This window comes from Taurulus bubalis (assembly GCF_910589615.1).
Source record: "Taurulus bubalis genome assembly, chromosome: 8".
Classification (NCBI taxonomy): domain Eukaryota; kingdom Metazoa; phylum Chordata; class Actinopteri; order Perciformes; family Cottidae; genus Taurulus; species Taurulus bubalis.
Genome location: NC_136596.1, coordinates 20,647,146 through 20,673,864, shown reverse-complemented (window position 1 = coordinate 20,673,864; position 26,719 = coordinate 20,647,146). Strand labels below are relative to the sequence as shown.

The following is a 26,719-nucleotide window of genomic DNA, read 5'->3' as shown; positions in this document are numbered from 1 at the left end:
CCACTTAAGATGAAATGTAAACTTTATCGTGGGTATCTAATGTAATACTTACTTAAGGTTTTGCTGTAGCTACAAAGGATTATCTTAATCAACTTTTCTTGTAAATGCCTCTCCATCATCACGACTCCCATCGGGCGTCCTAGCGGCAGCTCACAGAAACCTGGCGATTTGAGCGCTGAGAAAATTAGCCAGGGACCTCAAAGGATAAAAAAATTCAAACCATTCAACCCATGTCGGCTTGAATGGTCAGAAAGAATTCCGTCCCTGTGAGTGAACTTTTTTAGCCTAATAGCTATAAACTCAATTATGAGCAAATCATTTCTCATCATGCATGTTTCTGATGCAGGTGAAGAGTAATTGCTGTGCCTGGTTGCCTTGACTCCTTGATGCCTTGAGGGCCTTGACACCAGTTTAAATTGGACACGATTCATCACCAGCAGGCATTGTTCTAAGCCAGACAGCGCTGATTGGTTCTGGTCAGGCCTGACTCATCTCAAACAAGGACAAAAGATGCCACCATGGCACTTCATTAGCTTCTTGTCTTTGATTGAAAGCATGCTAATTACTGTAATTGGTTACTGTTGTCTTGTCGCCCTCCATGTTACAGTTGCTTATTCCTAATTAAATGAACAGCCAGTTGATCTTAAATGTTTTGGACAAAAATAGAACTGGAAATTGTTTTATCTTTTGTCAGTGTAGAGATGAGTGATCAAAACCTATAGACTTTGTCCAGAGTTTTCTAAACTATACTAATATACTTCACATTACTAAAATAGCTTAAAAGTTACGTGTTTAGAAAACAGTTCCCTTACTAGTATTTCAAAGCTTTCACAAGTTTTTTAAGAGTCATTGTGTTTTTCTTTTGTGTTTTTTTAATTTTAAGTTTGATATAATCTTATAGAAATAAGTAAACAAATCTCTGTACAGCCTATTTGGTTCAGATAGACATTTCAACACAAAAGTCGGATTTAGAAACACACAAATCTTATTGAAAATGACAGCGCTTCTAAACAAACCTGTGATGATGTTGAGACAAAGACATTTTAGGAAACTCATAATGTCAGAAAACAGAGTTTTATAAGACAAAGGAGCAGGCTGTTTTTGGTTATGGGTCTTTATTGGCCTCCATGAGCCATGTTCAAACAATGACAATAGCAACAAATAAATTAAACAAAACATATTTAGGGCTCGTGTCCACTGGCACGTCTTCTACCTATAGTACATTCAACTGCTACCCATGTGTATCTCCCACTGTAAATAACATGTTTTACTGCTGGTGGCTGAGTTACCACTGACTTAATCCAACAGGAATGGTTTAGAAAAAATGCATCAGAAGTAACTTGAATTGGTCTTAAAAGAGAGGCATGTTAATACGCAGAACTAATGTGGTGCGAAGGTAGTACACTCACTTAACTCGAGTGTTATTGCAAGATCGGGTTCAGGAGGAGACATCCAGAGTGGCTAATTGTGTTAAATCATTCTCTGAAAACAAGGCCTCCTTTTAATTTTTTTATCAGGAAAATTTGGCAGCACCATGCAGATCCTAAGCAGACACAAAGCCTAACAAGTGTGTACAATAAGGCTGAGTGACAACATACTGTATTATATAAGTGAATCCTCCAGTTCAAAATAATCCAGATCTTTCTCAAAACCTTTATCGTCAGATTTATGTTCATATCAAACTGTTTGTCTCCACACAAAACAAACTTTGGATGAAATGCAACGTCGTGTAGCAATATGTTGAACATTGAAAAAGTCCACGTTGTGCCATGAACTGAACACATCGTAGGTCCAATCACCTTCCTTACCGCCACACCTTTACTTTATTTTACTTGCAACGTCTAAACATCCCAACACTACCTGCATTGGCTAAAAATTACTTTCACAAATTGTTTAAATATGAACATATTTCTGGAGCAGATAGATCCATTTCCCCACATACCAAACAGCCTGGGGAACCAGAGGAATGTGGAAAATTAAAAACAAATTAAAAACCAACTGTGCTCTTGATTCTGCACTGTCTTTTAAACGTTATAGGTAACACTATATTAGTTAAACAAAAACATTTGACTCTATTTGAAACCAACTATTGCCATTCAGTGTAACTTCTGACAGATGAAAAGAAGACAAAGAAGTCAAACATGTGTGTTGTTAAAACAATTATTCTGGGGAACTGTGCTAAAGTTCAGCAGTAATTTAGTAAGCATGCAGTAAATTGCGCACCTTCCACATTGGCTACATACAGAATATTTGTCTTTCTCAGGTATCAAATAAAAGCTGAAATGCTGCACAAATAATGACGAATAGCCTTGTTTTTTTCAGTTGACATCCATAATGTTTTTAAATTATACAACAGGTAGCATGGGTGTCACAGGCTGTTAAGCATGATCAAACTCACAGTTCTAGTTAAGAGTCAAAAATGTTTTTCATTGAAAGCATTGCTACACTTCTACCTTCAGCAACTGTTGGACGTGTACCTTTTTGAGTGATCCTTTCAGTCACAGCAGTCTGGTAGCTACGTTAGAGTCGGTGAGATACAGTAATGTGTACGAGTCCAGAATATACAGTATAGTTGCCACCATCAGTCAAAGTATCTATTGCTTTGGTGGAGGCTATGTGGACCATTTAGTTCCCCCATTTGCAGCTCAGCTCAGGTCTCTTATGTGTCAAGCTCTCCGTCCTTTGAATCTTGTGTTCCTTCTGTTTCAGACCTGATCAATTTGACTCGTGTGAGTTCATGTGCATTTTTATATTATGTATGGTGTTAAAGGTGCAACATGTAAAATCTGGCCAAAGTTTTAGTTTAACACATTCTGAGAAGATGTCTCAGTTTTGACATTACGCCAAATTCATTAGTGATTTGTGCTGCAGAGGTATCTATAGCCGACCAACAACTTGTGGTTTTTTGTAAAACCACAAAAAGCGATAGTGAGTCACTGTCGGGCGAGTCTGCCCTCAGTCCTTAGAACGAGCCGGGTGGTCTCCTGAACCCACGAGATGAAAGTGCAGGTCGTAGTTTCATTTCTGCCACTTTGGATTTAAGCCACTAAACAAACAATCAAAGTGTACCCGGGCCATACAGCCACGTGTGAAAATCATAAGATAAGTGAATCCTCGTTTTGACCTCAGCTTTTTTTTTGCAATTTGGTTGAATGTAGCTGTGGCTTTTTTGTTTCTTCAGTCGAGATGAAAATGCTGCCATGTATTTCTTCAGAACAAGTGGCCAGGTACTTCACATTGCACCTTTTTAAACAAATGATTAAAAATAGAGATGCTTGTGTCAGTAGTAATCCAGATGTTTTCTTTCGAACTAGCCCAACATCCTAACGTTTGGTTTTCTTTCTGAAATTAATCTTTTGGACTCATCATCGTCAAGCAATTTTGATTATGATTCACGATGGGTCTTCCTTCATTTTCACATCTCATTATAGAGGTAAACTGATTATACCCTGTACAATAAGACAATAACTAATTCAATACTTTAAACAAAGACATGGACATCTTTAGAAAAAGAACCAATAAGATCACTTTCACATTGTGGTGGTAGATAGTATTGTGTACCATATTTTCACTGTAAAATGTACAAAATATCATCATGTTGTTGGCTAGTGACCTGCAATCATATTCACAAGCACTTTGAAGCATGTTTATTTATCTACAACATACAGTGTACTCTGAAACAGTAACACATTTATAAATAAATATTGCAAGCTTAACAATCTTACAGTTCTCCTTTTTATTGTCAGTTCTTCACGACTCGTCACCTGAGCTTAACGAAGGTGAGGCAACCTCTGCCCGTTCTCTTCTTCTCTTATGTGCTATCATTCACCAGCAGGTCTAATGTTTTTTAGTTGTTGTTTTTTACCTTTCTTTCTTTCCACCCTCACCCTCTCAAATGTTCATTTAAATAAATAGATCTCTAGAAGATACAAAATAATCACATGTCCTTAAAATCTTAATAAATGTATGGAAAAACATAATCAAAACAATCTATTAATCAAAACGGACAAATAAAAGGGAAAACATACATAATTATGTTCACCAAAACAAACACGTTTCATGAATCTATTCGTGAGATATTCACTTCCACTCCATTTTCATTTTGTATTGTAACTTCATTCAATCTAACTTGTTCCTGCTCCACGTAACACTGCAGGTAACGCTGGTCTGTCTTGTTGCCTACGTGGTTTCTGATTTAAATAATCCTCATTATTAAGTGTTCGTTCTGGCTCGCAAAGCCCAAGCAGCCTCCTTTTTATACGAGACACCTCAGTCAGCCCCTTTTTAGTTTACAAACAGTATTTCACAGTATTTCACTGTGTACTTCAGTTCACTGCTGTCCAATCACGGACAAGGAGAGGGGCCAGGGGATGATGTGATTGGTTCTGAATACAGGGAGAACGCCATCATTGGCTCGAAGGTTTCACAAAGCAGGAGGTGAGCCTCAAATATGGCTAAAGTTCTTTCCTGCTTGTAATTGTGCAAGTTTAAATGCCTCTGTCTTGGATCCAAGGGAGAAACTGTCTTTTGTTCGTCATATCATCTTACAACTCTTGACACATTCTGTTGTTTGAGGAAAGAGCGAGATCGCCCTTTTTCAGTGCTGAACGGCAGCTCCCACTGGTGCCTGAATGTATTGTAGAGTACTTGGAATATATACATTTTACATTTCACATATGAGCAATGCCAAAAGTAAATGAGTCACATGATGGAACAAAAACTAATTGATTGTATTTTTGAAGTTCACCCTAATCTTCAGTGACCATAATCACTATATAACCAGACTTGGCTGATAAATATTAAAACTATATCAGTAATTAAATCAACAGCCACAGCCAATAGTGGCAAAACACCATATGGGTAAAAAAACACTTTAGAAATGATATCCTTGCCATCCTCGTTTAAATGTGTAGTGCCTTTGATTAATTTGTCCAACGGCAGACCCTGAAATTTCTGAATAGCACAATAGTTTACTGGTATTCTAAAAATAAACATTCATAACCAATAGTGACGCTATTATTGATTATTACACTAATATTTTCACAATTAATAATAAAAACAAACTCATTATGGTATTTATTGTTTGCTACCATTGCTTTTAGTGTGAGCGAGTGATGACAGTATGCTTTCCGTAGCCTCATATTCCTCCCCTTCTCCCTCCCTTCATCCATTGCAAAGGCATTACAGGTGAATTGTACTTATTGTCCGTCCTCCCCCTCCTGTACTCATCCTCTGCCCCTCCATTTCTCAGTCTCTTTTCCATCAGTCACAGATTGTCTTGTAGCCTCTCCATGTAGGTTCTGATTTCAGACTGACCCAGGTCCATATCCTGGCACACCCACTTGATGTCATCCTCGCTCCCATTGGTCACCAGAACGGAAGAGTTGGCGTATGGGCCCCCCCCACCCGAATTATCATTGGGCAGAACAGTGGCGAAAGACGTGAACTGGACACGCTTGCGTTTGGCGGCTGCGACTGCAGCTGCAGCTGTGGCTCGGGGGGAATTATTAAGATGCTCCGCTTGGCCGGTGGCATTTTTGCCACCAGTAGTGATTGCTGACAGGCACTGATGCGGTTCTGGAACTGACCTGGGCAAGGTTTGTCCGTGTGTGACGCCCCGGTGTCCACCACTCCCACGAATGGTGCCCATGCCTGTGCCCACGCCCATCACTAAGGTGTTACCAGCCCCGTTCAGCAGGTACTTGTTCTCCTCGTATCCTCCTTCATTCCGGTCGATGATGGTGGTGCACTCATCTGGCAGCCCGGCCTGGCACTGCTCAGAGTGGTCGGCTAAAAGGTCAGCCTCGTTCCCGAGCCACACCCAGTCATGGGCGTGGTTCATGTTGCCTCCTGCTTCCAGCACAGGGACCTGCTTGTGACGGTATCTGCAGATGAAGTATGACAATTAGCCTACAACTGAAGTCAATTTGAACAAGTGCAATTTCAGGATGTAATAAATTGTTCAATATTTACAAAAGGCATCTCTTCATATAGAGAGTAGAAAGGTCCTGAGCAAAAGACGAGCAAAAAATATATAATTTGCCAATAAAGATATTGGGCCGTATCTTACAACCAGCACAAGTGATCGTTATTTAGGCTTATTAATTCATCATATTTAATGTTTATTATGGTATAATGTATTTTGAAAATGTTGGCTCATTTACAACATTAAATTAGCAGCTCCCTTTAATGGACAGCGACAAAAAGTAAACAGGGCTAATTCTAGGTCTGTACCTATAGCTGGAAACTTGAGATTCAAAATCAACATGTGTATGCTGCTGCACCACTGTTTTTTATTTGTACATTAGACTAAACTAATATTATTAGTATTATATTTGAATTTTATTCCAGTGGTGGCTACGAAGGATAATTTACAGCGTGTGTGATCCAAACATGTTCAATGTCTCCGGATCATTGTTGAGTATAACGAAATGAAAGTTATTGAAAAAAAGATAGATGTAAACATTTTAAAAATGTACATTTTTATCTAACAAAATTTTCTTCTTCAATGCATATTTGTTTGTATTAGCCTTTCAAAAACAATATTTTCAATGCCAGGATTTGCCATAAAAGCAATTGAGTCAATTATCAGAATGTTTTACCTGAAGGCAAAGCTGACACAGTTGATGAGGAAGACCAGTATAGCCAGACAAAAGACACCCAAAAGGGCATACATTCCAATCTCCAGGTCCGACAGTCCTCTCGTGGTCTGGGTCAGCTCACTATCCCCAGTGCCTGGTACCTCAACTTGTGCTGGGTAGCTATTGTAGTCCCCTGCTTGGCTGGGGCCTCCACCCCGGCTGCTGCTGCTGCCTCCACTGGCAGCGTTACCTCCTGAAGTACGATGGGTCACTGTGCTCTTGGTCGTTGTGCTCACCTGATTCATGGAAAAATAACACATAGATATAACTCCCAAAAAAAACACACATTCATAGTTTCTTTATTCAAGCTCATGTTATTTGCTGGGTTAGAGATAGTTAACAACCTTTCTTGTTTTGTTGTGTCTTGTTTCTGTGTTTTGTGACTGATGATCTTCATTAATACAAAAATGATAGCAGTGACAAGTGGGATATGAAATTGATACATTTTGATTTAATGTGTGCATTTAAAAGAGATCCTGTACTGTATAATCATAGAATGTGGAGTAAAAAGCTGATTATATATTTCACTTACAATAATCATTGTCATTGTCTCTTTCCATTGAGCTACACAAGTATACAGTCAAACTATCCAGTAATGTTCTCGCAAACTATTTAGACAGTAAATTGAAAAAAGAATCCTAATCCATCCATTGTTCCCCCCACCTTCCTCATGGCGCCTTCCTCTCGATCCTCTGCTGCACTGTTGGACTTCCACCCTCCATCCTTTGTTTGGTGCTCACTGGTACTGTTGTCCATCCCTCCTCCATCGTCCTGTCCTCCTCTACCCATCACACCCCTGTCTTTACTCTTTGCTCCAAACTTCACTATCACATTGCCAACTCCAGATGCCAGCACGCTCTTTCTCTTGGATTTCTGGCAGGTCTCAGAGATGATCATCTCCACACGAACCAGCGGTCCCTGTCCATCGCCCTCTGCCACTACAATAGGCCAGTGTTGCTCCTAATTAAAGAATAGACAATGTGAAGGTAAACAAATGCCGCACTTTGGACATCATTCTGTCTGTCACTTCCGTAAAAAGTGTTTCATGAGAATATCTATCAGTAGAACTTTCATGTTTTTTGTTTATGGCATATTTTACACACTTTGAAAGTACCTGATTTGTTATGGAGATGACGCTCTCATCCAATGACACAACCGAGAGGAGGAAGTCCTTGGAATCATAGACGTCAAGTGGTGTCACTGAACCGTCACTGTACTGGATCCACGCACTGATTGCTGCCTCCTGAAAGAGAATGAGAAGAAATTCTCAAAACATAAATATAAAAAAGAACAGTGTATAAAAAGTGTTAGGCAACAGAACTGCCCATCTTCCTTTATGGGCTATGATGAAAGGTCATATTCAAATCTGTGAATGGCTTTAACTTTGATACAATATTTGTTTCAGTTTAGAGATGGGCAATTTTGCTAATGGGTCTATGAGAGGCACAGTTAGAGCAAATTCACTAGCTGGTGAAGCTTCTAGCAGCTAAAGAGACAGATATTTATCTCCGTAGTTGGTGGAGGCCAAACCAGAGCTAAAAGGAGAATGCATATTTGACTTTCATTTTCCAACACTTTTTCCATAACAATTGTGTGTGTATGTGTATGGTTTTAAGAAGTTTGTTTATTAGACAATTAACAAGACAATTATATTTTCATTTTGTTCTCCCCACCACCAGGAGACTGGGACTCGCTGTGAGGACCGTATGTGAGATGCACCTTCAGTTAGAGAAGCTGTAGAAACTCAAATTCAGCCAGATCTTACACATTGCATCTTTAAGTGGCTCTTAAAAAATATATATATATATATATATATATATATATATATATATATATATATATATATATATATATATATATATTCATTGGTGTTTTAGCATGAAAGTATGACATGATATTTTTAAGGATTTAGCTGTTTGTGTCTCCAACACAATGGAAATGAATGTTGTGACTCTTGGAGAAAGACACAAAGAGAGACACCTACTCCCATTCATCCACCCAAACAAACAAACAAACAAACACTTAACAATAATGATAATTGAAACCTAACCGCTTCTTTTCATACACTGTGTGTTCTGTCTTTCTTGTATCTTTCTCCATTCTCCATCTCTTCAATTACAAGGAAGATAAATACTTGGAAGATGAAAATACATGTTTTTTTCTTCCAGCAGCAGCAGCAGCTATTCCATAAATAAAAACAGAGTTCAGCAGAGAAGGTATTTTTCTCTGCTTGTCTAGTGATCCTGCCTCACTAATTTCCCTTGATAAAACCCTTTGCTTTCTTTAATCAGAACACAGAAAAGATTGTGTAGGAATAACAGAGAAAAACCTCCTTACAAAAGTAATTAAGCTCCAACGTGAGGAGCAACACTTTATCGCTCTCCTTCCTTCTATTTTCACATTAGATTGTAATTTGTCCTAGTCTGCTCCACTCCCTCACCCACCAGGGTTTTTGGTGTTAAACTTCTTTCCACCCTATTTTCTCCTCCTCACTTTCACTCTCCATAGTCGCATCATCGTTCCACAGGTAATGGTGAATGATGTAGATAAAAACAGACAGAAAATAAATTAATTTTAGAATATCAGATCTGTATTTTCATCGTAATGAGAGGCTTCTCATCCAATTAGCCCTTGGACAGAAATTATAATGTGCTGTATTGTTTAACAGAAGGGAAGGTGGGGAGGAGGGAAGATGGATAATAGCTTGAGATAGTGGAATAAAATAACCCATGGCAATGGGAGTAGAGTCAAGAATAGTGTGTAACTTAGTTGCAATATAGTATTCATGTCGACGTAAGTGAGCATGTTTGTTTTTTAGGTGTTTGTGTATTTCTTATATATATATATATATATATATATATATATATATATATATATATATATATATATATATATATATGGTAATGCACTGAATGGGAGCACAATTGGAGAAATGAGAATAAGAAAAATATCTCAAATTTGAATTTATAATAAAAAAAACTGCGTATATTGTCAGAAAACTAACAGCGTTTATGTGGTTCAGCTATCAATAAAGTACTATTTTTTTTCACTGTAACTAAACTGTGCTAAAGCCTGGAAGTTCCACACTCCTAATTGCAAACTGATTATAGGAGCGATAGCCGCGATGTGTTGTGATATGAGAATTACTATTTAACCGCTATGATTACAACCTTGGGGGTATTGCTGTAGCGATGGAAACAGTTTAAGATGTAGTCCATCAATGTGTGTTTGTGTCTGCGTATGTGTGTGCGATACAAACCTAAAGCTACATACATGTATGCTTCATATGGGTCTGCATGTGCAAGTTACATTCTGAAAATCTGATTTTACAACCCTGGCAGATGTGATTTCTATCAGAGATACTGGGTGTTTCTCAAATTCAAGGATGCTTGCTTGATAGTCGGGTCATATAGAGGATAGGTACGACTCCATTCTGACATTCAGAGAGCACACATTGGAACCATCTTGGGAATGTGCCGATGTCTGGAATTAATGCTTTTTTTTATAATTCAGTACAATTTCTAGTTGTATTCATTTTGCATTCCCCAAAACAATATACACACATACAAAATATATAGACCTAATACAAAAAATCTATAAAATCAATATATATACATATTTACTTTTAACAATTGTTGCTCATAAATATACAAAACATTTAAAATGATATGCCCACTAGGTTTGAAAAATAACTGTATGTTTACTAGCATATTTTCCTTGTTTTCAAATAGGGAGACAGAAAATGCATCATGCGCATACGATCGAGGGTGTTTTAAAAAACACGGAGGATACACACATGCATCACTGGAAATCCTCTGAACAAAGGACTCAAAATCAAAGGATGCTGGATTTTGGATCAGTCCTTCGGGAGGATTTGATGTTCTTGAAATTCAGCGGTTGAAGGATCCTTCCTTGACTTTGAGAAACACCCATTGAAATCTGTGTGTGAATGTGTTTGCGTACTTTTAGTACCGCCTACCTGTTTCGGTGTGTGTAGCAGCTCTGTGGCTGTAGTTGTCAGCTGTATAGCTTGGGAATTCCCAGGACTCACTGTCATACTGAGGGACAGAGATGCAACCAGCTGGACTCCCAGATCAGTGATGGTGACCTGGACAAACAAGACAATATCATAATGCATACCAGTAAAAGGGACATACATCCCAAATACACAACATAATTCAATATGTCTTTTTACCTTGTCATCCAACACAGTCACAGTCTTCTCCGCCAGGATGGAGTCAGACAGTGGGGACAGAACCTGCAACCAAAGATCACACGAACAGTTGTAGAATGACATTTCGAGTTTCCGCTATGTGAGATGAACCTGCGTTATACGAGTTGCAGTGGAGTCAAGTTCATCCAAATGTTTCCCAAAGTTTCTAAAAAGCTTTCATTAGGAAGTTGCATTTCGTGGCAGTTTACATTTACAGTCTGTCTGCAAAGTCTGTCCAGGAAAGAATCCACAACAACACAAGCGTTCACCAGCTGCACAATCCAAGCAAATCACACTACTGACTACCTGGTTGTTTGATAGGTGATGGAATGATGGCTTGTGTCTGAAAATGTCTGAAAATGGGAAGTATAGGACATTGGCAAGTACATATAAGGAACAGTCTGAAAGACAGTTCTGGAAAGAGCTGTTTTAAAATAACTTCTCAGTGATTATTTGCCTTAAGGTGACAGTGACGGGTTTAACATTGGCTGAGGAGTAGCGGGAGCTGGTTAACAACCCAGTGCTTTGCGCCACAGAGACTGGCAGTATCTGTTGAAGTTCGGAAACACATACAGAAAAAGACACAGACCTGTAAAAGCGGACAATTCCTTCGAACACAATGAAACACAAGGTAAGTCGTGGAATCACACACACACACACACACACACGCACACACGCACACACACACACACACACACACACACACACACACACACACACACACAAATCCATTGTTCCCATCCGCCTCCCAGCGGTGCCCCTGTATGTCAGCATTCGACTAAGACAACATAGTATAGACAACGTACAACGGCAAAACTAAAGACCGAAAAGAAAAAAGAGTGAATGAACAGAGAGGAGTAACTGAGGGCCGGCGAGCGAGCTGGAGAGAAATAAATGGAGTAGGTGTCAGCTAGCGGGCGACAATGACAAATAGAGGAGGACAGAAAGTGAGAGTGGGCCGAACGAAGGAGCGCAAAAGAGATTGAGGTACAGATGGAGAAAAGGAGCAGAAGACAGACTGTGACAGAGATTAGAAGCCCCGAGCTGTAGTGTGCTACTCCGCCTGGCGACAGGAGGACAGGCACATCTGATTGGTGTACAAAGAAAATCTCTCAGTGAACGTGTCGGGGCGTCAAACTCAATCCCACCCTCAGCAAGCTAACAAAATGCAATGATTGACAGCTCTGGGATTGCTCTTCAAGACAGGCACAGAATAAGAGGGCGAGAAAGACAGACTGGGCGGGAGAATGAGAGCGAGAAAAGGGGGAGAGAAGAAGAGGCGAGACTCGGGGGGGGGGGGTGGGGGGGTAAAATTGAAATGTCAAACTATCAAATGACGGCTGTCGACTGTGGCATCTAAATGGGAATGCTGGGTAAATTCTCTCTCCTGGCTCCCAAAAAGAGCACAGCTGTCTGCATGTGTGCATCTGTGTGTGTGTGTGTGTGTGTGTGTGTGTGTGTGTGTGTGTGTGTGTGTGTGTGTGTGTGTGTGTGTGTGTGTGTGTGTGTGTGTGTGTCAACATGTGCGTGCATGCATGCAGCAGTCCCCAGTCGAACGGATGCAAAGACACACTCAGCTGTTCCCCAAAAATATAAATCCCCAAGATACAGACGCTCAACACACTCATCAGAGCAATCACACAAATGTGAGCACTGAGAAAGAAATGTGATGATTTTAAAATGTAGTTATATTGTACCATAAAAAGATTGAGATGTAACATCATAGAATATCACAAAACCTGTGTTGACTATGACCGTGAGATGTATGGTGGTTTTGCCTCAGCTCTGCTTTATACCAGTAAGCCACAGGACTGTCTTCCACTGTCACATTCAGTCACAATAGGCCGGCTTATTGGAATTCAGCAAGTGCACAAGTGTGTTCCCTGTGTGCCAGTGTAAGTGTGTGTCTGAGTGTAGAGCATCACACTGAGATGTCAGTGCCCAATCCGACAGTTAATTGTGGCTAATTGTGTAAGGGTCTCGCAGGCAAGGCTGACAGTAACCGCGATAGAGGAAGAGGAGAGGAAGAAAGAGGGGATAATGTTTACATCACTGGAGTACTTATGGCTGGAATGGAGGTTGCTAAATTACACGACACTTCAGATATTCAAACATTCAACTGTTTGACTATTGTTCAACAAGAAATGAATTACTGGTCAACGTTGAGTGAATCCTTAAAGGGCTATTTCAAACACCAATCCTTGGATGCATTATCATGAGTAAATGTCACACTAGAATTTCTAGTTCTGAAGTTGACATTAAAATTTGAATCAAAGTAACAAACTTTGAAACTGCGTGAGGATTTAAAAAACGGTTTGGGGCTTTTTCGTACTATATATATATATATATATATATATATATATATATATATATATATATATATATATATATATATACTGCTTAAAATATGAGAATGGGTTGTTTTGGGGACAATAATAGTTACAAAGTTACAAATAATGAAAAATAAAACAAGAGTAGAACAGATCAGACCTGGATGGTAGTAATCCCCAAGTCCCGACCAATCAAGATCCGTCCATCTATCAATCTGGCAATGCGAGGATCTTCTACCTGCGGAGCACAGAAACAGCTGTCAGCCAGGACCACGACTCATCAATCAATTTGTTCATAACTGATGTTTAGAATATGTGTGGATTTATCCTGGATTAGTTTACCTAATGCTTACAAATTACAAAAATCAGTGCAAAAAGGAAAGAGTAAAACAAATCATGTAATTTCATGACATGAAAGTGGTGTCGACTCATCTGACTGTGGGATAGACTGACTGTGGGATAGACAGTTTATTTCCAAAAATATTGAACTATTCCTTGATGGAAGATTTGGTTGTATGTGTGTGTGTACATGTGATTATTTGTGTATGCCTACCTTCAGCTGGTCCAAGACTAAATGAGTGATATCAGCTTGCCAGTCGGCACCCAGCATGTAGACCATGTCTCCTCCAGGGTCAGAGGGCTCTGCGACAAAATGGGTGAGGACCCGCACCAAGGCGTACTGGTACTGAAAGGTTAAGAGAAAGGTTCAACTCTGATGCTTAACGACACAACAGGCAGCTTGTGCGTTAACTAACAGAAACAAAATAACAACATAATATTGCACAGTATCCTAAACGAAAGCAAGCACAAAGCCACATTACCGTCTCAGTAAGTGGAGGGACAGTTCTTGCGGTCTATCAGGAATATTGACATTGAAGAAAAGGATTAAATAACTGTGTTATGAAAACCAATCAAGTAATACCTGTAGGGTGCAGCCTTTGCCCTTCCTCTCATCATCCTCATCATCTTCACTGTCCCTGGTAGGTCTGGGAGGAAAAGAGATAAATGAGACAGAGAGAGAGAGAAGGAGAAGGAGAGGGTAAGATTATCTGGTAATTAAATGACATTTTAATACTCTACGCTCGGCTCCAGGTAATCAACTGTATAATCTCTGCTTCAGGTTACACTCTCTGTCAAAGAAAAGACACTTCAGTTTGTAATCCAGCTGTAACACTTTTAAAGTACTTCAATTGTACATTTATTGGAATGCCTGCGAACACATTATTTCAGATGCAACTAGCCTTGTGCTTTATTCTTTGGTCCGCAGGTCCAAAGAATAAACTGAACTGTTACATATCTTTACCCTGTGAAAGCAGTCCCAGTTCACCTCAACACATATACAACATAAATATAGTGTATCATGTACTTGATGTTAAAAGAGCAGAAGTCCTTGCTACAGTAGGGACACAGTTGCTGTTCCATTTAGTGTGTTAGTAGTGTTTTTACTTTCTATATTAAGTCGCACAGGGATCAATTATTGGGCATTTTATGTGTATGTGTCTGATTAGCTCTATCAGATGCAGATGACATGCCACTCTATATTTCAGTGTGTCCTGGTAATATGCCGTAAGTGCTGTCCATGTTTCACTGAATATAATCAATCTGTAGATGACATACAATTGGATTCAGTTGCACAGAGGAAAACATGAAATTCTAGTTTAGTTTGAGCCTTTACTTAGACTCAAGACTGTGTTTGTATCTTTCAGAATGTATTATGTATTGTTTCAATATTGTTTTATTCCTCTGTAATTCTGCTCTCTACAAATACATTGTTGTTGGTCCTTGTTGGGGGTAGCTTGTTCTCACTCCCAAGGGGTTAAATAGGACAGCTTGGTCAGTGGCCTATGCTTTAAACTATGATGCTCTACTTGGCTGTGCTGCGGGAATAAAGGAGGAAGTAAAGTGACGTAGGATAAAGAGCAACAGAGTCGATTTAGGGAGTGGGATCAGAGCATAAATTGGGGAAATTGAAAATTAGGTCCAGCAGAACGGAAAGGAAGATGGGGGGAATAGAAGCAACACATACAAATAAATGGCCACACACACACACACACACACACACACACACACACACACGAGAAAAACACACACAGACCATAAAGAAAGGGGTTATTATAACATGGGAAAGAAAGTGCACATGCATATTTTCGCTGTGTGTGTATGTGTGCTACAAGTTAGTAAGCGTATGCTGTTATTAAAATCTGAGCCTTAAAAACTAAGTTTCCCCATGGTAACTCGGAATTTGAGTTCAAGAAACTAAATTGGAGGCTGTGTATTTAAATGTGCCAACTTCTTGCTTCCACATCCCTTCTTCATACTAAAGTGAGAGTTGCTTAGATTATATAAATCATTGAGGTATATGTGCTCAGCTCAGCCCAAATGTAGCCCAAGGAGGTGTTGTCACATGCTTGATGTACGTACTGCAACACCATTGCATACACCATAACTCTGTCCTCGGAGGAAATACACAAATTTAGATGTCATTCAGTTGAAAGATTTGCTTAAACGATACAGACTCTGTGAGAAAGAGGAGTGGAAGTAACAGAAATGAAATAAAATGAAAATAAAAAGTATATAAAGGCTCCAAAGATGCAAGAAAAAAAAAGAATATACTCTTGCTAAGGCTCTTTAATATTCTACATTTTGTATTGTATTAATACAAATAAAAATATACAGTGACAGACAATGAACGGGTTACAGTTACAACGGTTATATGCTACAGTGTCGGTTTATAGTCTATTTTTATGCCTTCACCCTCCTTCTTTCACATTGCACAAACACACAAAAACGCTCACACATCCCGTAACGGATTCGCCCTCTTGCATTGTCTCTCTTTTGAGAAAGTGTGTACCCGTGTGTGTTTGTGTGCATGTGTGGGTGTGTTGACTGAATGCTTCATTCAGCTGCAATGATGCTAAAGCCATAATGGGTGTCATCAGTAAAGCCAGGCAGGCCTTGACCCCATTGGAAATTATAGACTGGCTGGAACGATATGTGCTCTCACTTTCTCCATTCAATAAGCACTATATCACACACGCACACATGCGCGTGCAAACACACACACAAGACACACACATTCACAGTCACACATTGCCACGATTTATTCTTTTTTTTCCCCCTCAGTTGCAAATAATCTTTACGCTCTTGTGTGGGTTTGGATCAGACACTAGTGTTTCTCTATCAGCAGGCTTGCTTTCTGCTAAAGGAAAGTGTATGTGATAAAAAAAACTACTACTATTTATTAAATAAAAATCACTTAATTCATCTTATTTTATTGTGTTAAAATGTCCACTCTCTTGGCCTGCTAGAGCAATTAGCAGCAATTATATTAAAATATTGATTAATATAATTGTTCTGCCCTGCATATGTTAAAGAAGCTAACTGTTATGTATTTTCATTGTTTCATGCATACATGGGTGTAGTGCTTTTATTTTGACACCTGTAATGAAGAAAGGAAGTGAGAAACAGGAAGTAGGAAGTTAGGAGCTGTAAACTGCAGGGAGCATGGTCATGGCTGTGTGGCACCCCATGTTTAATCCATAGTAATCCTTCGCCTGTATTTCTCAGAAAGCAATGACTGTAAGTGTTTTATATTCTTCACGTGTTGTACAATAAGGAATAATGACTTTTGTTAGCATTTCAAGGTGAATTGTGAACATAAGGCTGTTAATGTGTATCTGCTATTCAATTAAGATGTTTGGTATTTTCTAGTTTTACTCTGATTCAACGTTGTCAAGATGATTTGATGTTGGAAGTCAATAAAAGAGAAAGTACACTCGCATTCCTGGCTCTTGAAAAGGGGTTTGGCTGGCTGTTTATCTATGTTAACACTTTGGAAGTAAAACACATAGGGAGAACAGTACAATAATATTGCAGATATATGAGCATAGGTGTATTTGTCAGATGCTTAGTAATACCAGAAATGCCATATGTCCACCAGAAGTTTATTTGTCTCCTGTACTGTGCTCCTCTCAGTCACTTAACAAACGTAAGCATGTTTTTGGAGAACTTAAATAGAGAAATTGGCCTAAATTGCCAGCTATGAGTTTCAGACAATTTAACTTGGCGATGGAGATGATACAAGATAAAAATGCAAACATGCTCATGTTTCCCTCAAATGCTCCCTCAAGGTCATAGAGGTATTTTACCTCTTGTTGGTGACGATCGGTACCCTCCACCCTTTGACCTGGCTCAGCTCAGTGTCCGACACATCTATCTGCAGAGGCAGCTTTGGCACCCAGACGGTGAGCTGCAGCTGAGCAGAAAGGTGCAGGTAGGTGAAGTTGACGGCCAAAGACTGCCGACCGCGCATTTCTTTGCCGTTCACCAAGACCTGGTCACAGTTGGGGGAAACCTAAAAAAGAGGACAAGAGCAAAAGAGGAGAGTTGAGTTTGGGACATTGTGCATGCAGAGGCTGACATTTCTTACTGACCTCGCACAAACTTAACTTGGAGATTTGAGCAGAAACAGATGCAGCTCCTGTTGTGGATTCCTTAAGCACAGCCTGGAGCGAGTATTCATTAGAACATTCGTGCTCTTGCAGCCAGTAAGATTGCTTACAGTTTTATTCATCCTGTAAAGCACTTTGAAACACTATATTGCAAAGTGCCCTAGAAAGAAAGGTTAATAATATGCTTCTGTAGCTTCTTGCTGCCACATCGGTGGCATTTTGGGTTTGTGCATACCCAGAGAGTTCCCATGTCACCTCCACCAATCTGGAGCAATGTTCTAAATGTGCACCATTCTAAAACTAGTAAATCACATTCATTTGAAGACATTGGTATACTTTCTTTGAACACATAAAACCACCCACGAGAGTATTTCCAATCTTTGCCCTGCATTTTAAACTGTGTGCCAATGGATCTGGGGGATCTGTTCTTAAAGGGCTAGAGGGCAAAAATACATGTAAATCTTACACTGATTTAAGTTAGAGACTATCCGTCATCTTAATCGTGGTCTTATTGTTTACATTAACTCATATGAATTCACATCTAGATTTCACAGTAACACATTCTGTTACATGTTTAACACATGGGTGGATTACCAAATGGACTGACCAGGCTAAGCCCCAGGGACCCAAAGAGTCAGGGGCCCCCTGCCCTTCACTTGGTAAATGTCAGTTGAAGAGATGCAAAATGGCAGCACTGAAACATAAAATGACTACAAAGAGAAACAGATGCCTGCAAAGGGACACAAAAAGACAAAAGAAATACCCCAAAGAAACACAAAATGACTAAAGAATTACCTCAAATAGACACAAAAAAACACACACAATGTATTCAAAGAGACACAAATTGACCAACAAAGGCACAAATGCACACAAATGACCTAAACGAGAAACAAAATTACCTCAGATACACAAACGACCAAAAAAGACACAGAATGACGTCCAAGAGATGGAAAATCAGCAGAAGATGCATGGCGATCGCGATAATACCATCAATAAACAGCATCACTGTTTGTCTTGAAGAAAGGGCTGGTGGGGCCCTCAGCATGTCTGTGTCCAGGGGCCAATTGTCTCAATAATCTACCCATGGTTTAACAGTCTGTCGCAGCTCAACTAACTCTGTCTGCAGTGTTGTATCTCAGGGCATCTACTTAATGTTAAGACACTTGCATTGTAAATTATCGTTATTATTGTGACCCCTCAGATTTATCTGGTTACACCTATTGTAATAGTATATTATGCAGTTGCAACTCGCTCTAGCTTGAACAGCAACAACAGTCGACTTGTCTGTTTGAGTATAAAAATCATCGCAGACAGTCGAGTCTGTGGAAAATCTTGTTGATCTCGACTGGAGTTACGCATTGTCCTGAAGCACTACTAACTATGGAAAATCTGATCTGGTTTTAGAACAGTGTTATTCAAATTCAGTTGATACTGAAGGGCAAAACATTCATGTGGACGGTGGATTATTGTGGTTGTGTTTCAGAAAGTGGACAGCACCCTTAAAGGTTCTCTGACAAGCAGAACACAGATTTTAGTCCGTTTCTTTTCCCCTCCTTGCTCGTCTGACTGGACGACTGATTGAGATGACATTTCTTTCGACAAATCATCCCACATGTTTAACCAACAATGGATTCATGAAGAATGGAAACTGATCACAGCAGGCATATTCATATTGTAATTTTCGCTTAATAAGTTGTTGTGGGAGCTGATTTTTGTCACTATTGTGTGTAGAAAAATATACTTTCACTGATTCAATTCTCTGTATATTAAATATGAAATCATACCATTAGCTGCAAAACTGTGTTGGGTATATTGTCATTATGTTTCTCTTCCTGTCCTAACTATTATATTTTCACAGCCATTCATCCATTCCTGGCATGGATAGAACTTCTCCTCCTTCTCTTTCTCACACTTATATTCCCTTTTAGAATCTCTTTCATCTCGCCAGGCTACACTTACTCGCCGCACCCCTTCCTTTTTCACTCTCAGCCTTACCTTTAACATTAACTCCTTTAGTCTGACTTTCTCTGTCTGTCTGTCTCTCACTGCCTGTCTGACTGAATGTTTTTCTAATGCAAAACCGCTAATTTCTATACATTTAGCCTTTCCTTAGTATTTCAATATATATATATATATATATATATATATATATATATATATATGTATATATATGTATTCTCAACATTATTTACCCTGGTTAGAGCTGTGTGGGAAACCGTTTCATTTGTGCATTACCTCTCAAAGCCATAATGTTCCAGGGAGGAGTTTGAGCTGGTAACTCTTTAACTTATTTTACCGCTTTGTATGTTGTTTAAACCTTAAACTTGTCTGCATGTCCTGTGTATTTCAGAGAATTTGGAAGTTTACACGGTACAGTGAAAAAACCCAAGATATAATACTGTGGGTATTTTAACCAGTATTTTTCAAAATGTGCAGTTCTACTCAGCCTTTATCCTCTTTTATGTGATTCTTTTAGTTCTGTACCTGCACAGTTCCTGTATATTATGTCTCCTCTCACATCCCCTATAGACAACCATTTATAGACCCAGATATTTTTCTCAAGACCTAATGGAAATGAAAAAAAGCCTCCAGGAGAGTGAATATTGGGCTTCGATGGGATGCTCACGTTGCTCTGTGCATGCATACACTTCTTTGCACCTACAATGTGCTCTGTCTGAACACACAAAACAATAAGAGAGAAAATGTTTGCCAAAACATAATTGAATCAACCTGATAACTTGAAAAATTAGGCCTGTGATCAAAAATCCACACGTGAAATGACACGGTAAATGTTACTTTTATATTTTCACTGTTACAAAGTAACAGTAAGTAGCAGCAAACATTTTTGAAAGTGTTAAAGCGTTTTTCCAATAAGAAGTACAATATTAGTACAATATATATATATATATATATATATATATATATGTATGTATATATATATATATATATATATATATATATATATATATATATATATATATATATATATATATATATATATATATATATATATATATATGTTTAGGAGAGGTTCAACACTCACTACTGGCTCTCAAGGTTAAGAGAGTGAGAATTTGGAGCACATTTGTGATATTTATTTTTTAACACTAAAATATTGACTTGAGATTTTTCCATCATGGTTCTGGCTGATTATCGTCAAGGTCTGGCTGGATCAGACTCTCCCTGATAAACAAGCACGCACAGCGCTGACACACATTTAGTGTGGCGAGATATTTTTTTCCTGGCTTCCTCGTGAAACCCTTTAATCTCAAAAGAGGTTAACATTTTGTACGTATCGGAGCGAAACCGTTTCCTCTCTAGCGTCTCTCACCTTTTAATTTCTTTCAATTTGACTTTCGTCTCCGGCTCCCCAACATAAAAGGAAAGGTGCCCAACCCTTCTCCTCTCCGCTTGCTCGTTTCAATTTCTGTCTTTCTTCTCTCCCTCCTAACTTTCTTTATATCTCCGCCAACATCCCCTATTTCCCTCTCTTGACCCTCTCTTTTTCCTTTGTCTCCGCCTCACCCTCCCTCCCCCATCGCACCGTCTCCCTCTTCATCTTCCTCTCTCTCTCTGAAACCTGATTTACCGCTTGTTAACATCAAAGGGATGTTAGACTGTTGGTGCCTCAAACTATTTCTCCAAATCATTTTTATATTCCAGGTATAAATCAGTGTGAAAACTGCTCTTGGTTACTGTGGCAGGCTTTGGTTTCCAATGAAGGTCTAAGACAGCAGAAGTGGAGGGAATGCACAATGGCTGTGCTTGAACTACCAGTGGAGCCATTGTCCAGGTTTGTCATTCCTACCACAGGTTTGCTGAATTATTTTCACTCTATGGCTGAATGCCCCAAAGGAACATTTTAGAAAAATCAAGTTTGAGTTGAGTTTTTGTCAGCAATTCCAAAGTTTGAAGTAATAGGCTTGGAACTTTTCAGGTCAGCAACACAGGAGATTTGGGGTTTACAAACTATGGATTGGATTCCACTGCAATAAAAAAAATGGATGTGGGAAACGGACACGATATACAGCTCATAATCCTCAATAATAATAGCATGTTGAATTGTCGAGCAGTAAAAGGCATTTGTTGTTTTTTTGCAACTTTTTCCTCAATTTGATTCTCTTTCACATACTTTATTTTAATTTTCTCTCCCCCTCCTCTCTTTGCCTCCAGTTAAATTCACTTTTTTACTTCTTGCAGATTATTCTTGGCGTGTGCGTGTGTGTGTGCGTGCGCGCGTGCATGCGCCCACTTGGCACAGAGCTGTGGAGCAAAGTGCCAAAATAGAGAGCTGCAAGAGACATGATGTGGAGAAGGCGACACACAGAGAAAACATTAACGCATGAATACAAGCGGACACACACAACACGGACATACACACAGCTGGGGGCCTGGCAGCGGGAGCAGCAAAGGAGAGTGGAACATAAGAGAGCCTGCAAAATCTTTATTCATACATATTGTTTTTCTGACTGAACAACCTATTTTTTGACGACGTGAAAAAAACATGTGAGTGGATGTAATTTCTACCTGTGCCACGCGTGATGCTTGCCTGATTAAAACAACTATCATAGCAGGCAATTACACACACACACACACACACACACACACAAAAACAAAAACAAAAACAAACGGGGATAGGATGCCATAATTACTTGCAAATTTGATGGGAAACAAAACATACTGAATAATAACAATACTATTAACATTAAAATCAGCACTCATTTTTGTAGCATGCACATATACATCAATAAACACTGGAGCAGCATCAAGAGGTCTGCATTGTCTTCCTGTCTTTTTTACAGTGGTGGTGTGGATTTTTATTTTTAAGAGGAAAACTCAAAGTATTTAGCCTCAAGTGCATTTTCTCCCATTCGGTGACAAGGTTGAATAAATATTAATCTAACTCTCGGCAAGTAAGGTAATAAACTTATTTCCCAGAATGTTAAACTGCTCCTTTAAAGACAATGCATTAATAAGTGGTAATATCTCTCTCTCTCTCTCTCTCTCTCTCTCTCTCTCTCTCTCTCTTTGGTAGTTATTTTGGCGAACCACTGACACCTTGATTTTGGTGAGATAACTTCTCAGGATATATGACTTCATACATCAACCGTTTCTTCTGTTTCCGTCAGAGAGGATATTAGATACAATTTTAATGGCTTCCAAAGAAAAACTGAGCGTAAAATAGAAACTTTTAACGTTAGACATTGGGTTGTCCCCGTGGAGTCTGAAACAACTTCTGAACACGACAGACCAGTCACATTCATTTGGGAGAGAGCAGGCCACAAAGGATTTAACTTCAAAAAGCTTTATGTCAGCGCGGTTAAAACAAGCCTCATGAATCTGCTAGCAATAATAAACATGATTTTACCCTTAAAATGTCTGCATCAGGAAAGTACCATGCATTGAAATCAAGAAATACGAAGACTGTGAAGGATTACAATGTCTTATTATTATTTCAAATGAACTGTTATTTCAATAAACCTACTGTTATTTATTATAATAATTGGAAGGAAATATGAATCAGTTTGGGATGCCCGCTATGCACACAGACTCAGAAAGAGAGACGCACAAAGATGCAAACTAACAAACAAGTGTGTTGGTGTTTTTGCAAGTAAACAGCTGAGTTGGAGGTTTGAGGACACTGAGGAATGGATTTAATCTCTCTTTTTTTGAGAGAGAGAGAGGTATAAGAAAAGCAAAGGAAAAGCAGAGACACAAACAGTGGCGGGGGGAAAGTAAAAGTGTGGATCTCAGCAGTTAGGACTTGTTGAAAACACGGAGGCCAGAAAAACTGTCTTCACCTTCATCAAACACCGCAACAACAACAACACCACAACAATTGTACCAGACTCCAAAGACAATTGCTGAAAACTTTCCTAACTTCTCAGCAGCAATTCCAGCAAAAACAGACAAGAAAGCGTGTCTGTTTAAAGTGTGTTTCGGTAGAAAGCAGAGGCCTATTCACTTTTTTAGGACTTTTAAAAGGAAAGATGGACCACACGCACACACACACACACACACACACACACACACATGCACACGCACACGCACACATGCCATGTGGGGAAAACATGCAGATGGTATTTCTTTTTTCCCTCGACGAAATCTTGCACAGTTTTTTCCAAATACAAAATGAGGTGCTAAATGATTTTTTCTCACAGCTTTTATGAGAGTCAAAAGCTCAAACCCTATGTACCGTAGGGTACAAACACCCTATAAGCTAAAAAAAAAATGATTTTCTTGCCTAAATCATCTCCTCATGATACTGGCCACCTCTGGTAAAATCGCCTACATCCTTAGTTGAACAGATCATGTGATTCTACCCATACAGTATAACGGCCTGTCAAGAGTGTGACTTAGGCAATTTTACAAGCTTTTCAAGATGGCATTTTTTAAGCTAGCATTTAAGCTAGCAATTTAGTTAGCATTTTTGTCAATGAAAATCTCACTCAAACATAATATTATTAATCATAACATCATTTGACCGGTGTTACAGTAAGCCTGTTGTGCAGTGTCTAGAGGCACCCTATTACATTTGGTCAATTTTTTTGTGTTTTCAGAAAAACCTGAAAAAATGACTTGGACCATTATTTTAGGAAGGTGACGAAATGTTTTTAGTGTAGCAACTTGACAATTTGACTTTCTAAAATACTTTTTGGCTCTTTGTTTTTTACCTGCAAGTACCTTTCCTGATAATGATCCTCCTGCAGTCAAAACAGGATATTATGCATGCAGGAACCTCGAACCCACAGACCTCAGGCTTGTTTCAGAGAAAATTACATGTTTTATTCCTGGCTTTTGTGTTGAGGTTAATTGATGGTCATGTCTCAATATGATGTGCATGAACGTGCAGCGCTTGTAACAATCCTGCTGCTTACCGTGCGCTTGTCAAACCACCTGCTGCTGTTTCGGTGCCGTCCCCCAAAGCAACTCCTGCTTGTTCTTTGAATGTCAAACCTTAAAGGCCCTGTCAGTTTAGAGGCTCCTGCATTTCATGAAACTAATTTGTTTCTACCACTGTGACCACCAGGCAATCGTCATCACTTAAAAAAATATATATCTCAGACACCCGCTGGTTACTTTATTGAAATAACAATCTAGCTCAAAATATGTTGTCTTGTACTGGCCAAGTTCTGCTTTAATTGAATTGGAGTTGTCACGGCTGGCTTCAAACACTCCCACAGATCTCAGCGACTGACTTTAGATTTCACTTTATCTACCTTTTTGCCGATGTATACTGTTCTGTTCATCTACATGATGCTACTCCGTGGTTGTTCATTTCATAATTGCAATACACATTGAAATCTGAAATGTGCCAAAAGTTTACAGACTATGGAATGAGCTTTTAGCTTATTACTCTTCTCTCTTCCACTCGACTCCCCTTCCTCAAAAACCTACTCAGGAGCCCCATGTGTCAACCACCCACTCACCCCCATTTACCGGTGATCTCCCCAAGCTGAGTCATTTATTTAAATCTACACTTCAAGCTAAGTGATTTGTCTGAATTTACAGCTACTTCTCTCTCTGTCTCCCGTCTATCTCTTACAGTCTCGGATTCTCCCCATTAGTCTCTCAGATGTATATTTTCTCCCTGCAACGCAATCCATCCATCTCTCTCACACTCAGATTTCATCTAGCAATCTTTTTCTCTGTGTGTTTCACACTCTCTCTCCTTCCCTCTCTGCCCATTGCACTTGTTCTCTGCCTCGGGCAATCCAATCCATCCGACTTTAAGAATCATATCATCCAATCAGGGCCCACTCGGTAGACAGGGGCGGGCCCTGAGGGACAGGCTAATCAACTCTCTGATGGGATTAGACCTCCCACCTGTCCGTCATTTAAGAAAACCCACTCGAGGCCAATCTCCTCTGCACATAGTTTCATATATGTGGCTGTCATTTAGATAGGAGGCACATACATACAGTATACAAGCACACACACATACACACACACACACTCGCACGCACGCCAACAAGCACACACACAAATGCACCTGTTAGCAGCCTGTAGCCTGATATATTATTCTGATTTGGCTCAGATAATAGACAGCTGTAATAGAGAGCAGTTGGAAGGTATACAGACACACACACGCACACGCACACACACACACACACGAGTTAGCAGCATATCACTAGGCCTGTCATTTTGAATTTGGAAAGGAGGGAGTAAAATGTTCTCTAATGGCCATTTGCACTCTGCTTTTCTCCACAATAAAACTGTCTAATCAAGAGAGAGGAGAGAGATGGAGACAGAGTAGGAGAGAGGGGTAAAGAAAGAGAAATGAATAAAGAAACAAAGAGAAAAAAGCCAGTAATGGAATAAAAAGAATGGCAAGAGTTATGAAAAGTTAACGAGAAAAAACAGCCAGAAGGTGACACCTAAAAACCTAAAATATACAGGAGGAGAGAGAGAAAGATAAAGGGATATACAAAAGAAAAGTCAAAGACAGAGAGAAGGAGGTATGAAAGAGATATGAGTGGATGTAAGATAAATGACAGCATCTCCTTTTGATGGGTGGAATTTGTATTTTCTGTATTGCAAAAAGTTACCCTATCCACCATTAAGTATCCGTTACCCACAACTTTTTTGCTCTGCGGAGGTTGCCGTTGCTCCCATGGAGCCAATCATGGTTCTTTATAGAGACTGTTAAGCATAATTATTTTACCATTTGCAGAGACTACAGAACAATGACTTGCTCGTTATCTAATCATTATATTTCATGAAAGCATACGACGTAAATTAATAGCAACAGATTTAATTGCCATTTTAAAAGTGTGTTTGTAATTCATTGTACGATTGGATGGAAACATTCCGACAGAGACGGGAAAAATAAAATAAATGGACTTATGAGGGATTGTTTCGCTTCCATTAAAACCCCTGCGATAATAAAGAAACACGTTTACATATCTTATCTGTTTTTCTGCTATTTAACTACTGATAAAACAAATATATTCACGCCTTGTTGTTCAGTCCTGCCCTCAGTTTTCACTACTACATATTCTGTTACGGCTGGTGCTGCGCTGCATTTGGGGAATATCAGTTCCATGTCCCCGTAACTGTATCTGCCAGTCAATAGCAACGTGA

At 39.3% G+C, this 26,719-nt stretch overlaps 1 protein-coding gene across 1 annotated transcript in view; it reads right to left on the bottom strand.

Moving 5' to 3' along the window:
• Nucleotides 1-5,266: 5,266 nt before the first annotated feature.
• LOC306739729 (transmembrane protein 132D) overlaps nt 5,267-26,719 on the bottom strand; it is a gene marked incomplete at both ends in the record, with an annotated part of 218,612 nt that continues 197,159 nt past the window's right edge. The window contains 10 exons of the mRNA XM_079221772.1: nt 5,267-5,885; nt 6,603-6,877; nt 7,305-7,601; nt 7,756-7,884; nt 10,621-10,749; nt 10,837-10,899; nt 13,345-13,422; nt 13,738-13,869; nt 14,107-14,170; nt 17,333-17,538. Of these exons, the coding sequence (XP_079077898.1) occupies nt 5,267-5,885; nt 6,603-6,877; nt 7,305-7,601; nt 7,756-7,884; nt 10,621-10,749; nt 10,837-10,899; nt 13,345-13,422; nt 13,738-13,869; nt 14,107-14,170; nt 17,333-17,538 (1,992 nt within the window). The remainder of the gene's footprint in view (nt 5,886-6,602; nt 6,878-7,304; nt 7,602-7,755; nt 7,885-10,620; nt 10,750-10,836; nt 10,900-13,344; nt 13,423-13,737; nt 13,870-14,106; nt 14,171-17,332; nt 17,539-26,719) is intronic.